Genomic DNA, 18,034 nt, shown 5'->3' with positions numbered 1-18,034 from the left:
CTTATTATTATTTTTTAACCTTTAATACAAAATTCTACAAATATCCTCCGATAAATTCTTAATAAAAATGCAATATTTCAATTTTTCTTGAAAACTTCTTTTAAAAAAAATTAATAGCAAAATTAAAAAATATTTTTTGAAGATAATTTTATTATTTGAGCTAACTCGCTTTAATTTTAATGAATTAGTTAAAAATGACTTTAAAAGAAGTTTGAGAGTGTGTTTGATTTTTTAACGATTTGCCCTATATGGCTATATCCAATAATTGTGAGGCAGTCTTCCGTGTTTCAAACCCCAATCTCAAAAAGGAAACATCACGTAAAACAGATTTTTTTTTTTTTTTGTGAGAATCACAAAAATAAGAAACCAGTACACATGGCCTTTTGCGCTCCCTGTCGCTTGAGTTTAAGTTCTAGCATGGTTGTTTGTGCACAATTCTCAACTGTAATTTTCCGTATTAGTATTCTCAACCCGGCAATGTGTACGAGACCTAGTAGTGGATTTTACACCATCCCGGTCATAGCTCGAGTACAGTAACTCAGTGAGCACCAACACAATCTCGCTCCATCCACATTCCCTTGCTGGTTGGTGATCACATTTAATACCTTCTTGCATTGCCTTTAGTGGAGGCAAGCGTCGACAGAGAAGATAACAACAACTGAACAAGGCTACAAAGTCATTAAAAGTTGAGGTGGCATTCAAGGACATATATATCTGCTACATTTATAAAGCACCTGCCTACCACAGCCCCACAGCAGTGAACCTAAAGCACTTATTAGTTATTAGGCTAAGAAGAAGCGTGACTGAGGTCTTTTCACTCTTTAGTGGTGGCTCCAACGCCACAAGTCGCATCATCGCTGCCTCTAGTGCTGCGAGGCGTGGGACAAGGTGGCGGTGATAGAAGCGCTCCAATACGCCGGCAAGACGAAGGGGTGGGTGGACATTTGGGAGAAAGGTTGAGCATCTCCAAGGCCTGAACTCTGAGCTCCATAGGATAATCCGCCACGCAACCAATCCTGGGCCCAGCTCCCGTTGACCATTTGAGAGAAACTTGGTGCCCCAACTGGTAGGACTTTGCAGCTTTCTTGGAATTGATTCTTTGCAATATAGCTATCTCGGGCACTTCGGCTCTTGGGCTCTGAAGGCCACCAGACAGGGTCCTTTGATAACTACCTCCAGATTGAGGTCGTGCCTCTTCCTTTCCTTGCTCGGCTTCCTCGGAAATTTCGGTCTCCGGTGTTTCAGCAGTGCTTGATGCTTCAGATGTTACTCCTTCAATAAGCTTCCCATCCTCGTACATATCAGAGTCTTCACTTGCCTTGTGTATCTGAAACCATGGATCAAGGCCAATTAATAATCAAATATAAAATGTATGTGCATGCAGAATAACGAAGTTCACTGCAGGGGCCAACCCTGTCCATATCCTAATCAGAGGATTGCGCCCTACAACCAAGATTTTACTAACATATGAAACTAGGATTAAGTAGTACATAAAGTAAACGATCCTTATCCTAATCACTCACCTCAACTTCATCAAGCTTAACGCCTTTTTCCTTGAGATACGATTGGAAACTGTCAAGAGTGTCATCTGTTGGCCGGTAATGTCCGCTATAAGGAGAGATGGACTGCAAAAGGGAAAGCCGTTGAGAATCAAATGTCATGTTTTGGCACAACAAAGTGGAATCAAGGACATCGTACGGCTGGTTCCATTAGAACAACAGTTTAATAGAACAAGAATATTATTATTATTATTATTATTCTACCTTGAGAATACCATGCTCAGCAACTAGCCTACCAGCAGCTAACGTAGCTCCTCCAGCAAGGAAACTAGAATGGTGGAATAATCCTTTCTTTTTCTGGAACGATATCAAAATGTATTAGTGGTTCTGGAAAGACGTCTGCCGAAGAATATAGGAAACTGGAAAAGATGGCTGAGCTTGAACTGTTACCTCGCCTGCATAGAGTTTCTTAGCGGTGCTCATTACGAATATCCACTTGGCACTTTCAGAATCTTTTTTTGTATGAAGGAGATCTCCAGATTGCTTGTGGACGATCTTGCCCTCCTCCACAGTGTATTCGTAATGTTTTCTTTCTCGCTGAAGAAACAATGTGAAAGAGCCAAAAAAAGGGGTCATGTCAAGAGAGCATGAACGGCCAGAACCTTCGGAGCAATGCAGTGACACTCAAGACAAGCAATTAAATCGGTCAGAATTACAAGAAAAGGAAAACCAGCTCAGTCCAGAGAAGCACATACAGGTCCAAGGTACTTAATGCATTGCTTTCGAAGCTTTGATCGGGGACACTCCGGGTGATCAAAATTCTTCCCTGCTCCAACATCCAACCTGCAGAACGTTGGCAAAACTTGAACTTTTGAATCAGTTCTGCCCCCACTAACTAATAGAACAAGCTAAAACTTCCTTTAAAACAAGCCGCGTAATACAGGAAGGATAAACCCAATCTTCACCTTCCAATCCCAGACGAAATCAATTTGTAAATCAACAATCCTTTTTTTTTTTTTAGAAAGAAAAAAGAAAAATATTTCCATGAGTAGGTAACAGGATGCCAAGTCAACAGCCTCTGTTATTTCCACTGGAACGTCTAAGAGAAAAATTCAGCACTAATTATGTTGTCTCATCGAGCCTCAGTCATCCTCCAGGGAAAAAGAAGAGCAAATTAGTCTCACCAATAAAAGAATGGCTGACCAGCATCAGTTTTACACCATTCGTCATAATACTTGTGTAAGTTATGCCCATACCGATGGCGTGGATCAATCTACAATAAAAAGTACAATACCACTAAAAATGAGAATCAGGGGTTCAAGCATCCCAAAAGAAAGAACTAACTGGGAGAAAATACTGAAGGGATAAGGAGCAGTACTTACAGCTTCAATCCAATGCTGAAAGGCCAACTTCTGTGCTTTAGCGTCTTTGTACAAACCCTTGCCCACCTGGTCAAACAGTCCAAAATCGAACCGACTCAAACTCAGGTCGTTTTTTTATTGATTCTAATCAAGCATATCACCAAAAACGACCCTACAGGCCCTAGCAACCACAAATAGCAGACTAAAACCAGAGGTTGCAGAGGAAGGATTCCAACGATACCCTGGCAGCATTCAATCTAACCCGACTCCACCGTGCTGCAGCAGTTTCAGGTAAACTGAAGAATGAAATCGTGCTGCGATTGAGCCTAACAAAGTCTATCGCTTGCCACCTTCATCATAATAAGCTCGGTTTTAACTTTCTACATGATAAAATAAGGAAGACAGAGAAAGCGCAAGGAAAATAATCTCCCGGCACCCACCATAATTCCTCAGCAACAACAGCAGAATCCGCCAGCCTTCGCCGGGTGCGGTAACTCCTGTACACCTTCTGCAACTTCACCACAGCACTAGTCTGGGGACACGCGCCCGCCGGCGCATTTGGCGACACCGACAGCTGAGTGGGTCCAGTTCCCAAACCCACACCATCTTCGCCGTCAGGGGCCGTTGTTCTCCCGTCAGGCACCGGCGAAGCCTTCCCGCCATTGGGGGCGAAAGGCATTTCAGAGCGGTCGGGTTTAAGATCATCCAGCGCCGGAGAAACCACAGGGGAGGCTTTAAGCTCAGAGTTATCAGTTAGCGGACGGATCGGACATGAAGAATCGGGAATATCGGAGGGCTTGAGTTCGTCGGCATGAATGTCGGGAGTGGGTAAGCCCATGGAGTTGAGGGAGTACGAGAATGGCGACTTAGACTGAAGGTCAAAACCGGACACGGTGTGGGTTTGAACTTCCATGAGGGACTGGGTCAAAGAAGCAACTTCTGGTTTCCCCGAAGAAACCAAGACCGGAGACTGCAACTTTTTTTTTTTTTTGGGCCGACGGAGACAGCGAACTCCGAGAGGGATATCTCTATTTGTGGAATTTATGCGCATGCAAGGGAGCGAGCGCTTGGATTGGGAGGGTCAGAGACCGGCTTTTGCTGCTTTTTGGAATAAGCGATGCTTTGCGCATATATACTATATATTTTTGTGTGCGCCGCCTAATACCATCACACCTTCAGTCCTTCACCGGGAAACCAACATGTTGCTTTCTTCAGGCCAAAAAAAACAAATTGTTATTTTCCGCTTTTTTTTTTTTTTTTTAGGACTTGGTTAAATTTCCTTACTGTTTAATAGCTGCTGGATTCTGCTACGCGCTGCACCGCGGCGTCTGCTAGCCATAGCCACCCACTTTGTCCCGTAACAGCCACCTTCTCCATGAGTCAACTCCATTGCAAAATGATGGGGAGAATATTATAGACAAAAATTGAAGTTTATTAAAATTATGAGAAATAAATATTTAATATACAATTACCTTTTTACTTTTTAGACTCTGATCTACATCTAATTTTCTAAAAACATATTATTGTTTTATTTAATAATTTCTGTGAAAGATAACAATTCGAGGATAAGAGTACTTTATCTTGAGAAAAACAAATTGTGATATCAACAATGCCATTCTTTCAGGTAGAGAGATTCATTGAAATTAATACAACATATAAAAATTACAAGATATCACATTATTTGTAATGTATTTTTTTAGACTCTTTATAGTTCTTTATTTTTCCATTTTGTTTGCACATTTAACTAAGCTGTGTGTAATTTTTTTAATGCCTTTTCACATATTACATATACTTCTTCTAAACTACAATATATGATATCTTTTAAAAATCATACTTGGTTTAAAATATAAAAGATTAAATAATTTTTATAATTATTTTTTTAACTATACCCTTACTTTACTTATTATCTTTTTTAAAAAAATAATGCAATTGAATTTTAATTGTTATTATTAAGAAATTGAAAAAATATATAAATTTTTAAGAGATTAAGGACTTTTCTAATTCCTTTAGAACAGTAAAATAGTTAGTAGTTACTAATATATTGCTAATAATGTATTGTGATCCCATGGAGTATTTATTTTTTGTTAGGTCTTGGTTTGTGAAGCAACATTCTTGGGAAAACGAAGCTATTTATTTCTTATTTTATAGCAAACTGCCCGTTATTTAAATAAAAATATCTATTATTTAATAACCCTCATCATCACAACGACAGTGTTAATGTGATCAACATATAGCATAATAATTGTTATTTTTAAAAAGACGTAGCATGGAAGCAGACTATCCAGGTGGTGGCATCGAATATTTCGTGAAATTAATACTAGATCATAATACTTACAATCACGTGTGCAGCAATGACTGATTGAACGTTGAAACTGGTTTGTTCCTGCCCAATTAAATTCATCCTCCAGCTATGGAGTGGATGGATATTATCAAATTCATAAATTCATAAATTTGAATGGAATCTCGTATCAATTCAAAATAATAATAAGTATGTAAGGTTGAATGTGAAAGCATACTTGAATTTATAATCCAGCAAACTGTTAAAGATAAATTTATTGAGTTATATATCGATGGGCTGGTACTGAGATCTTTTAAATTTGCAAATGTCTTGAGAGTATTTCATCACCCAATTATCCGTAAAGAGTGATTTTTTGGTCACCCCTAATTCAAGGACCACAAGTCCACGATTTTTATTTGTAGAATTAAACTTGTTATATTTACAATTCGACTTCTCATAAAACATTACTTCGATTTTTATTTCACGACAAATATAATATATATTTAAAATTTTAATTTTTTATCTGGGGAGAAAAATATGGAGGAAAGGAAATCAGGGAAGAAACTCCTAAAAATATTAAAAATTTTATTATTTTTAGAAACTTTTTCTCCTTATTTTCATCTCATATTTTCCTCCATCCAAACAAAACATAAAACTTTTCTTCCAAAAAAGACTACTTTACTAAGGATTAATTAGATATTAACCATACATACAATAATTTTTACATTTACATGTGCAGTAGCCCAGGTATTAAATTTTATTTCAACATGACTTTGATTCCAATTTCCACCCCTTTCTTAACCGTTACATCGTGTTTGTATACGCACTACTATAAACGAAAGCAACAATTCATGCAGCGCATCGAACTAATTTGATTCCAAATAGCTTGAACAAAATAAAACATTCCTAACAGACAAGTATCATGGGTTGGGTACGATTATATTCCGGAATAATAAAAAAAAATATTGTATTTGCTGTCGAATATAATATAATTTTAATTATCTCGCAGATGCCAAAGATGCACAAGCCAACAGATTAAAACAGACAACACGAGGTCATCTACTTATATTGTCGACAAGCTATGTTATTTGTGGTTGTGATATGATCCATTCAAGAAAAATTACAATAAAAAACACTGGGAAAAAATGCATGAAAGAAATGTCCATTGTCTCTGTCGGCTCATATATATATATATATATATATATATATTCTTCACCTACTCATAACTCTTCTGACCCTGAAATGTATCTAACGCCACAAAATCGAAGCTAGTGAAGCGGTAGACTGGCGATCAAGATTGTTTTTTTTTTTTTTTGGAGAGAGAACGAGAGTCACTTGCAATTTTGCGAAAAGTCGCATGAAAGGGAAAACAAAAGTTGTTCGATTTGTAACATGTTTGTTTAGTGTATAAAAATTGTTTGAATTTATGTACTTGTGTATTTTGAGGGAAACGACAATAGTTCTTTCTGGATAATAAGGCCGTCTGGATGTGCAGAAGCGGCGCGCGTGGGAAGAAACGGAGTAGAGGGAGGGTGAGAGAGATGTCTTAATTGTCTAATTATGCGAGTGGGAAACACATTGTGACTTGTAATTAAGAACAGTGAGTAAACTAAGCCAAGTCGGAGGATCATTCCCTTCCCACACGTGATCGTGTTAGCCCCTTCATTTCAAAAAGCAAGTTAAAAAAAAAAAAAAATTGGCGCACGGCAGATTAAAAGATATTTTTTTCATTAAAAAATGTAAAGTATTTTTTTTTAAGAGTTGAATATTAAAAAATGTAAAATATTTTTAGTATTTTAAAATATAATCATTATGTATTTTTTAAAAGTATTCTTAATAAATAAATCACTTTATATTTATTTTAAAGTAAAATGTTCTATTAAATATGAAAAGATGATATTAATTTAAAGATAAGTAATTACTTTATTAGAATGTAAGATTCAATTTCAAATGTTTTATATTTTTTATAAGAGGGAGCACAATAAATTCATTGCAATATATATGTACTGCTATATTATCAAATTTACACTTGGTTTATTATATTAAAATATTTTCACTTTAATCAACCAAAGTGTAATAGGAAAAGTTGAAGTTGCTAAATCTTGGTTTGGAATTGAATGAATTTCTCTCGGATTTTGGTGAGATTTTGTGTGCAGACGACGTGAGCTGAGAGATGTACAGCAATCGGTATTTCTCCAGGCGGCAAGAAGCATTAATTAATTTTGTTAATATTTATTGACATGTTATTTTTGAAATAATAGAATTTCAGTCTCTAAACTTTTAATTTCTCTGATTTAATCCTTGAATTTATACTCAATAAAACTCAGTCATTGTAAATTATTGAATTGAAGAATTATAGGGACTAAATTGTATTGAATCAAAAAACTATAATACTTAATTGTATTAAATCAAAAAATTATAAGAACTGAATTATTTTGAATCAAAACACTAAAGAGATTGAGTTAACATGAGTTAAAGCCCAGGGATTAATAATTGAGACAAAGTTTGGGAACTAAAATATATATTTTTTCTTTATTTTTCACTTGGCTATTTTTTCAATAAAACATGAATTTAAATAGAAGTGAACTTGAGAAAAATCATTTACAAGGCAGGATTAATGGGTTGATAGTCTCTCTTTGATCTCAGCAAATAGTACATAATGCACTCTCAACCTTACCTAGAATGAGTTTTTAATTTAATTTTTTCCAAACTCATCCTCTCCACATTATTAGCAAGAGGGTTAAGGTCTTTCAGGTGAGATTAGACTATAACTTTCGACCACACTTTTTAAAAAGGAAGTAAACATGCATACTAAGTCATCAGATTCCGCACAAGAATCTTGATATCACGATCTTTGATTGCCCGACCTATAGGTTATGGGGACTTTTTAAACTTTGGTATGAGTTGAACTAATTGCTTCCTTGCACAGGGTGACGCGCGGTCGTGTATTAAGAAAAAAAATCGCGTGAAGTAAATTACGTGCAAAAAATACTGCATAGTAATGCTGATAAGCAAGTAAATATGTAGTTTAAAAAGGAAAAGTGTACATAAACAAATCGTGCAAAATTCTCCGTTAAAAAATATAAAATATTTTTAATCAAATCTCATTCTCAATAAAATAATTATTTATTTTTAAATTAATTTAATTTTTTATATTTATTTATATTAAATACCATACAGTAATTATAAAATAATTAATTTAATAGGGTATTTTTAAAAATAATTATTATTACTATATTTTTAAAAAATTAAAAATATTTTATATTTTTAAATATCAAACTCTTTTAATATTTTTTTAACTGCGTGAGTAATAAATAGCACAGGCAGAGCAATTAGCAAGGCATCAGATAGGAGAGAGCTGCTGCATGCGTGGCCCTGATATGTCGGCCTAAGTCCACCTACCACTCTGGCTAACCCCTCCGTTCTTTATTTCTTCAAAATTAACAACTTCCCTCTACCTGCAATAGAATTGAAAACGGGCGGGTTCAATTTATATGAGTTCAATTTTTAAAGATTCGAGTTTTTAAATTTAATTTTTTTTAATATTTTATTTTTATAGTTCAGCCTTTAATAAAAAGTTCAAGATAGAATCAAAAAAATGGGTTGAATCATCAGGTTTCCTTGTTTAACCTGCAAAATTTGATGAGTTGAGTTGAAAAAATTGATCATTTTTTAAAAGCAGGCTGACTAAACCCACCCATAAAATTAACGAGTTAAAAATGGGTTAAATCATAGGCTAAACAGGCTGGCCTACGAGCTAGCATATTTTTAAAAAATTATTTTTATTTTTTAATCATATTATATTTTTTTAAAATTTACAATAATAGTAATATTTTTTAAAATATAATTTATGACTCTCAAATATATTCTTTATATTTAAAATATAGTGTAAATTTTTTTTATAATTTACAAATAAAATTTTTATTATAGTTTTTAAGATGATTTATTATTTTTTATAAAAATATTTTAAATATATATTATTTATTAATCTCATAATTTATTGATTGAAATCATAAATATAAATTCATTAAGAAAAAATATAAGTTTATATTCAAATTTTCTTTTTTAATGACAAAGATAGCACACCTAATGAGAAGATGATTTGATAATAATCAAAATAAATTTGTTTGGTTGAATTTTATATTTATTTTATTTATTTACAAGTTCGTTATTGCTAATTGACTTTTAAAATATGAAATCAATACATATTTAGGGTCAGACTCTTAAGTTCTTATTATTATTTTTTTTTTTTTTAAAGTTTTAAAATTAAAAATTTTTAATTATTATATTTCATATATTTTGAAAAATACAATTGTAATGTTTAAAAATTAAAAATAATAATAAAAATTTTAATTTTAAAGTATTAACATATATTCTAAAGTTTAAATTCAAATTAAAATTAAAAATATTTTATTTTTTAAGGGAAAAATAAAAAATGTGCCTACAAGGCTGCTCAAGCTCGAACTCATTTTTTTAGAATCTATCAGAGTAGGGCTTAAAAACTTAATTTTTTTAAAAAATATTATTTTTTTAAACTCAAATCTTTATAAAAATAAAGTTAAAATAGCGGCCATTCAAACCCAAGCCTTACTAACCTGCAGGCAGTCTCTCTGTTTTTGTACCGTGAGTATCCTTCAAGGTTTTAAGTTTCAACGCTAATCACCCCATTAAGTTAACACGCTGCATTCGTGCTCAGTACGGGTGGCATTTGACACTTTTGTTATATGTAGTATGTGGATTCTGCATTTGACATTCTTGGAACCAACTTCGATTTCCACCACTCTGACTCTGATTTGCCTCTCACTCTATCTCCATACGCTCACGCCTCGCCCTTTCATTCCCAAAATGGCTCAAGCCCTACCAGTGCCCAGTGCCCGTTGCCCATCTTAATCGTCACATTGCGTCACTCTTTTTCATTCATTGTCCTATTGGCCATTCCTGGACTACTTATTACCAAACCCTGCCAGCTCCTATTGCACTGGCCCATCCCCGTTAATTCGTGATTCACTTTGTATATATGTACAAATACAAATATCACTCCATAATTAATATTGATTAGGGTAATGTAAGATGGCAACTCCTTGAACAAGCTAGGATGGAAAGGATAAATCTCAGATAATAATATCGTTCTCTTGATTTTAAATTCCAGTTACTTCACTCAAATAAAAGAAATAAAGCTATAGCTGCTTTATTAAAGTGATCTTAAAACTGAGTGAGTTTTTAGATTTATTCATGCTTCTCAAAATTAAGGAATTGCTTTGAAAATCTATTAGAAGTATATTTAGCAGGGGATGACATTAATGCTCTAAAAACTTGTGCGAATTGACATATTCCCTCCGATCTAAAATATAAAAATTTTTAATTATAATTTAAATATCAATAAATTTATTTTTTTGTTTTTAGTTATAAACATCATAAATTTTTTTTTACCCTTTTCCCTAGTTGTCTATAATAAATTAAATGAGAGAAATAATATTTTTAATGAACTATTATAACATGAGAAAATGTGAACCTTTTTATAAACTAATAAAGTTTTAGTTATTGCAAAGAGTGAGAAAAATATAATAAATACTAATAAGGTTACACAACAAAACAAGTTAATAAATACAAGGGTAAGTTGGAAATAATTTAAAACTTACCGAATGTCTTATATTTTGAACCAAGATAAGTTAAAAAAAAAATACTTTATAATTTAGACCCGAGGGAGTATATACTACTGATAACAAATTACTTTTAAGACATGGCTCATATATAAGAGAATTCTTCTTAAAAGTAGTCTTACATGTTAGGATTTTTTTCAAACAAATTAAGATATTGTTTGGATCGGTGAATTTGAATTTAAATTTTAAATTTGAAATGAAAAATTCATATATTTAAAATTATTTATTTGGATAGTTTACAAAATTTCAAAGGAAGAAGACATATGAGTGAAGATCTGAGATGAAAATAAAAAATTAAAAATGATGAGTTTATCTCTATTTTTTGATAGATAAGAGATAAGAATAAGAGATAAAAAAAATAAAAAAGTCACTGAAGTATCAATAATGAAAACAAGAAGAGAAGAAAATGAGATGTTTAAAATGATTAAAATCTTAAAATATTAAGGTATATAATGAATTTGCAATTATAGAGGATCTATAATAAAAAATAAATTTATATTTAAATCAAGTTCAAATTTAAATTTTTTATATATTTAAATAAGAAATTTAAACTAAATTCAAATATTTAAGTTTAAATTTATATTAATCCAAACACAGTGTAGTGCATTTGGAGATTAGAGATTCACTGGTGATTGCACCGGTCACATTAAAGGAAGAAGCCGAGGGCATATGTAATCAAAACAAAGCAAAAAAGTTAAATAAAATATGTAATTAATATTTTTATAGACGTGGGCCAACTCTAGAGTGTTCTTTTCACTGCCAATGAGATATCAGATATGCTAATTCAAGACAATCTTTTTTATTACATGCATCAAAGCATTTAATCTAAAAGGCTACACCAGTTGGAAAAGGTGAGAAGTAGCAGATAGGCATGGGGCCAGCTAAAATGGAAATAATGGGTTGAGTTTGAATGTTGAGAGAGGAGGTCCGTAAGCAAAGAGATGCACGCATGTGCATGCAGTGGACTGGTAGTCAATTTTGTTGTGCGTTTCTTCCCAGCTTGTCATTATTGTTCACGACGTACTTACTCATCCCCACCCTCTTGCCTCCTCCTCCATGTTCAAAGTTACATAGTCGAGGGCAGTGATTTTTTTCCACTAAAAACGCGATATAATATTCCCACCGACAATTATTAATTAATTAATTAACATAGTCAAGGGCAGTGACATCGTCGACTTTTTAACGACTACCACGCGGTACTTACAATTTCAAAATAAAATTGTGTTGCTTCTGCTGGCGAAAAACGCACCATGTGTCGCCTGGTCTAAAACAGTTTGCAAAATGAATTAGGGATTTAATTTGATAAATTACTCAATTATTTATTTAAATATTAACAGGCCTGATTATCAAAAGTTTTGTACATTGGAAGGGAAGATCAACAATTAATTAGTAGATGATAAGGGAAAATTTATAATTTTAACACTTTTGACATAATTACAAATAAAAAATTAAGTATTTTAAAATCTTCAATGGAATCTTCATATTCATAATAGTATTAAAAACTGAATTAAAGTGAGAAATCTCTGTAACTTTAACAAAATAGAAAGAATGTCACTGTATCTTATTCTAAATTTTATGAATGAAGATGCATGAAGATCAATATCGATTGTAAAATCTTAAAGTCGCTAAATAATAATCGCTTTTTATTATTTTAATCAAATGTAAAATAATTTCATTTTTTATAAAATATCTACAAATAAATCTCTTATTATAAAATATATAAACTATCTAAAAAATATTTATTCTTAAGTCTTAAATAAATAGGCTCTATACGTTTGTTTTGTTTCAGAATTTTTTTTTAAAAAAATACATAAATAACTTGTATGACATGACATGCCTGCACGAGGCAGTGTTTTATCCGGGCTTATTATTTTCAATTTCTTATTTTCAAGGAACTTTTTAAGTTTTTTCCCCCAACAATTTTGACATGCCGATCGAGGACGTGTGATGCCTGTTCCATGTGGCAAAAGAATGCTTTTTTTTTTTTTGGGTCAACTGCCCAAAAAAAAAAAAAAGAAACGCGCGCACACGCAAGCATAACTTCGAGCGAGGCTGCAAGGGAGCCCTCTATCACCACTTTGCAATCTGCCACTGTGTGTCCCATTTTCTCCATGGGTGAATCCCTTAGCACAAAGCAGCTTTGCCTGCCACTCGTTACTTAATGATCGTGGTGAGTGACATGTGTATGAACCTTGTCCTATTTTAGAGCATTATGAAGACATATGTCGTATACGGTCCCAGAAATATAAGAACAAATTATGTTAAAATTTCATAAAAAAAAGTAATCATCACAAAGACTTATTAAGAATTGAATTTTAGTTATTAGCAAACATTGTAATAGTTTCTTGTTTTATGTGAAACCTGTTTGTAATTTTTTTTAAATATAAAGACATTTGCCATGTGTTACTTTTTTCATCTTGACCGTCAGTTTTCTTCCAAACTCCCCGTATAAAATTGGTTTAATTTTAATTTTATCTTCACGCAAATGTCTGCGTGTATACAGTCTATACTTCTTTGTAAATTTGTTTTTGGACAAATTTCTCTTTCGTTTTTGTTTTTATACGATTCTTCTATTATTTAATTCTGAATCTGAATTTTTATAAGTCCACACACATGCTTTTTTATTTGTTATGTATATCTGGACGATTATGCATAGTCTTTCTTTTATATATTATAATTCAAACTCATCAAAACCTTCCCGCGTTCAAGGCCATAATATTAATGTGTAATTGTGTTCAAAAATTTATGAAATGCTCCCTTTGATCCAATCTACAGGGTAGAGAGAAAATAATTTATTTGATTCTATTTATAAGTCATATTATTAAATTTTTATTATAAATTTTTTTATCCTTCATTAAACGTTAGAGAGACAAAATATATTAATAAAATATTATATTTAATATGAATAAAGTTAAAAATTTATTAAATTTTAGGACATAATTAATAAATTTTTAAATTTTTATTGATATTGATAAAATATATTAAAAATAATTTATAAATAAAACAAGAGAAGCATCACATTATTATCTGAGATTATTATTACGTTTAAAAGTTTTGAGCTTAGTTTTGTTAATTTCTATTAAGCGTATTGCTTAAAGGCTCATCATTAATTATTTTTGGGAGATGTCGCGTCATGACATGAGTATCTGTGTATCTCCAACAGCTTTACTCAAATACCGATTTTTTTTTTCCCCCGAGATGTCCATTGAGGATGAGTGGACCTTCCCGCCCAGTTGGGTTTTGCTTTTTAAAGATAAAACATTTTTGAAAAATCTCATGTTTCAACGTGTAAAGCATACTCAAAATTTTAAGAGTAATAATATATTTCATATTTAATAAAATAACATGTATATTATTTTTTTTTATTTTAAATTATAAAATTTTTTTATAAAATTTAAAACACTTTAAATAAATCATTTGAGGTTTTATTAAATGTATTAATTTTAATATTATTTTTTTATAATTAATTTTTATTATTTTTTAATATATTAAATAATACATTTTTTACAAGTTTATATTTTTATTTTTCAAAAATAAAAATAATAAATATATTTAATAAAATTTATTAATATATATAATTTTATTTAAAAATATTTTTATATTTAAGATGGGTGTAATAAAATACAGGATTTTTTTTTAAATATTATATATTTTATATTTAAAACGGATGCGTGGTTATTAAATTAGGTGGGACCCTTGGCAAGCGATTATCGTAATATGAATGGATACAACAAGCTAGATCTACGCGCCGCCATACCTTTGTATGTCAACGTGGCTCCTTTCTCGAGGTTCCTTTTAACACTTGCCCCGCTGTCCCCCCCACCCCCCAAAATAAAAGCAGAGAAAGAAAAAAACTCTCATGTAATAAATGTCCCGTTAAATGTGTAAATTGTATTGTACTATACTTTAACCTGAGCCTAATTTAAAGTCTAATCGTATAATTTTTCTTTTTAACCACGGCAAATACACATTTTTTGGCGGTGTTTTTGATAGAATGATGAGAATTGTGAAGATTAAAAAAAACTTTTTATAGTTGATACTATACTATAATTATCCCATTCATTTGAAGGTGGGAGTCATGCCCATGCACAAGATCTTGAAAAAGACTATGATCTAGCACACACCATCGATCCATTTTCTTATTAGCGGCGTTACTATGCTCACCTCTAGAAGACTAAATAATAATATCCTTCTAACTCACATGAGGTTGATAATTGTACTCCATTTTCACTCGCACTCACATGCTTCATCTTTAAGAGACCAACTATTTCAGGGATGGGCGACTCGTTAGAAACGACGAATCCATAACGTCAAGTCCTCCAAAAGCCCCACTCCTTTTAATAATAATAATAATATAATAAAAAGGCAAAGGACACACGAATTTCTGCCGTGCATGTTGCTTTTATTATTAGACACAGACTCACGTGTCGCACGTCTTCATAAAATTCACCCAACTTCGAAATTTATAAAACCAGATTAAAATTATTATTCTGACAATTTACGTCTTGCCCCAAGTGTAACCAACCCCCTCCAGCATGATTCACACCCGCAGGTTTTTTATTAAAAATAATACGTGGAAGATAATGTTTCCATGTTTTCTGGCTGAAGAATTAAAGGTAAGCATGATATCCCACCTTTATGAAAGGCTAGATAGTTTCATAAAAAAATCTTAGATGGACAGCGACTAGGATAATATCGGAAAGCATTTGAGCCTGCCATTTACGGTAAATTAATTTTTCCGATTATGACGTAATGAACATATACAAGGAAACACGAAAATTAATGACTAATCTAGTGAAAATTCTGTTTAATTGTTATCTTCCTTTTCGGCAAAAATTTATTATTATCTTTACTTCACAACATTCGAGTGATAAGATTTAATGAATGCTGAAATTTTAACCGCGTTGTTACAAGTCCAATAATAATCAATTCAAACACCGTATTGGCTTTTTTTTTTTAATTATTTTCAAAATATTTAAATTTTAAGGTGTGCACCCTAAATAAAAAAACACTTTTTTTAAGAAAAAAAAACATACTTTTTGTCTTTTCACTACTTGGGGTTACACTTTCTTTTGTATGTGTGTGCGTGTGCGTGTGTGTCTGTAATATGGAACACTTTTTGTGGTCCATTAAAATGAATTAAATTGAGCATAATGATTACCTATAACTTATTTATATCAGAACATACTGCCGCGGTTAACCGGGCATTATTATTATTATATATAATCCACACAGATTTGGAAAACTATTTTTGTTTTTTGTTTTTTGTTTGTTCATTGATTGATTCTCTTCATATGTGAACGGCACTGAAATCGGATTTCAGATAGCAAAATCCGATGATAGTTCGCAACAAAAAGGAAATTTTTATTATGATTTTCTTCAAAAAAGTAGTAATATCATGTCGTGGATCATATTTAAATCATCAGATTAGATTCTACTTTTCAGGATGGGAAAAATATCTTTGGAATCTAGCTAGTACATGTTTATGCCATCTTTCAATATTGTGAATTCGTGACTAACACTTAACAGTTTTATTCGAACTACGTTAAAAAATAAAACGTTTGCAATCAGCCAGGCCCATTAACATCTGGGCCTGCGAAGTTGGGTGTAGAATTGGGGTGTGTCCAAAAGTAAAGAAACCCTAGCACTATTTGTTCCTCTTCGTTCGCCTGTCTGCATCGGAATTCGCCGCTCGTTCGCTTGTAATCACCCCTGTGCCGGATCTCCATATTCTTAGGTGATGGCCGGCATCTGGTACCTCTGTTTTCTTAAGAATTTGGGCAAATTGTTTTGCTGATGTTGATTGCTTGCTCGGATAAATTTGGCAGAATATGAAGGTGATCGCTGCGTATTTGCTCGCCGTGTTGGGAGGTAAACACTAGCCCTTCTGCTGGTGATGTCAAAAGAATCCTCGGCTCTGGTACCTTATTCTTTTCAATTTGAATCGTTGAGTTTTTGTTTTTCCTTATTTCTTATTTGTCGACAAGATAGGAGTATCAGCTGCAAGAGAGAATTGTTTACTTGTACTATGGGGCGGAATCTTTGTGAAGTTATTACTGATATTATTTGGTAGAATCGTTTAGCCTGCATAGTATCTTGGGGTTTGTTGATGATGAAACCGAACTACGAGCGCGCTAATTTTGTTTTTCTTTTGCTTTGATTATTACTCTCATTTTTGACGTAGTTTCCTGGAGTAACATTTAGATCTTTGTCCACAAAAAATATAAAAGTTTTGAAGCATATTTAACGTCGTCCTAGTTTTAAATGTCGTGGAAGACTGCCATTTTCTTGGATATGCTTAAATATTGTTTATAAACAGATTTTCAAGTACTTGAGAAATTAGATTGACATTCTACACACTACCGACATGGAGCTCATTCAATTTCAATGTGCAGTTGGAGCAGAAGCGGATGATGAGAGAATTGAGTTCCTCTTGTCTGAATTGGAGGGTAAAGATATAACGGAGGTTGTTGCTCGAGGCAGGGACAAGCTGGCCTCAGTACCTTGTGGCGGTGGAGCTGCAGTTGCAGTGGCTGCTGCGCCCTGGGGCTGGTGGTGCCGCCGCCGCTCCTGCTGCTGCTGAGGCAAAGAAAGAGGAAAAGGTGGAGGAGAAAGAGGAATCTGACGAAGTAAGTTTTTTTGCCGAATATTCTTCCTTGTCCTAGAAATGAATTTTTGCTATTCATCGTCTTAACTTTTCAGAGCACCGGTCGTGTAGAAAAAGTAATTTTTAAATTGTCATATGACAAGTTCTCAAAATTTAATTCTAATAGTTGTTGAGTAATGATTATATAAATATCAAATATAACATCTGAATTTTTATGTTACGGATTGCTTTTCCGTTGTTGATTCCAAACGGAGAAGCATGTACATATGTTGCAATCTGGTTTATTGATTGGTATATGTATCCTTATAATTGTTTATTGATTTTCGTTTTCTCCCCGTCCACTCCTCCCCGTCCATTTGTGACGCAGATATGGGCTTCAGCCTCTTCGATTGATGGCATTCTTCGTTTGTCTAGAAATCTTTCGGTCTATAGCTTCTAATTTTGTCGAAGTTTTGTTCTGAAGAGCAATGTCGTGTCATTCGTATCAATGATCCATGTAAAGTTTGGTTGGAGATTAATTTGTCCTAGATTTTCTGGAATTTGAATTTTGGTTTGTCTCTATTTTAGTGGAATCGATTTGATTTTTCTTGATGATTAGGCCTAACGGATTTCTACATTAATTGCTTATT

The 18,034-nt window shown here is 32.7% G+C and overlaps 1 protein-coding gene and 1 pseudogene across 1 annotated transcript; one reads left to right on the top strand and one right to left on the bottom strand.

Annotated features, from left to right (window-relative positions):
• Nucleotides 1–676: 676 nt before the first annotated feature.
• On the bottom strand, nucleotides 677–3,981 carry LOC129303943 (IQ domain-containing protein IQM3). The gene is made up of 9 exons (XM_054943540.1): nucleotides 3,301–3,981; nucleotides 3,102–3,210; nucleotides 2,882–2,947; nucleotides 2,684–2,772; nucleotides 2,255–2,342; nucleotides 1,950–2,096; nucleotides 1,764–1,856; nucleotides 1,524–1,625; nucleotides 677–1,327 (listed from the first exon to the last, which is right to left on the bottom strand). The coding sequence occupies exons 1-9, from the start codon at nucleotides 3,909–3,911 to the stop codon at nucleotides 815–817; spliced, it is 1,818 nt and encodes a 605-aa protein (XP_054799515.1). The 5' UTR covers nucleotides 3,912–3,981; the 3' UTR covers nucleotides 677–814.
• A 12,648-nt stretch (nucleotides 3,982–16,629) lies between these two features.
• Nucleotides 16,630–17,740, top strand: LOC129290447 (60S acidic ribosomal protein P2-1-like; annotated as a pseudogene).
• The last annotated feature ends 294 nt before the right edge of the window (nucleotides 17,741–18,034 follow it).

Source organism: Prosopis cineraria, unplaced genomic scaffold (assembly GCF_029017545.1).
Source record: "Prosopis cineraria cultivar Desert tree isolate PC_DT_omini unplaced genomic scaffold, ASM2901754v1 PC1, whole genome shotgun sequence".
Lineage (NCBI taxonomy): Eukaryota > Viridiplantae > Streptophyta > Magnoliopsida > Fabales > Fabaceae > Prosopis > Prosopis cineraria.
The sequence above is the reverse complement of the archived record's forward strand: the minus strand, read 5'-3'. Positions and strand labels throughout refer to the sequence as shown.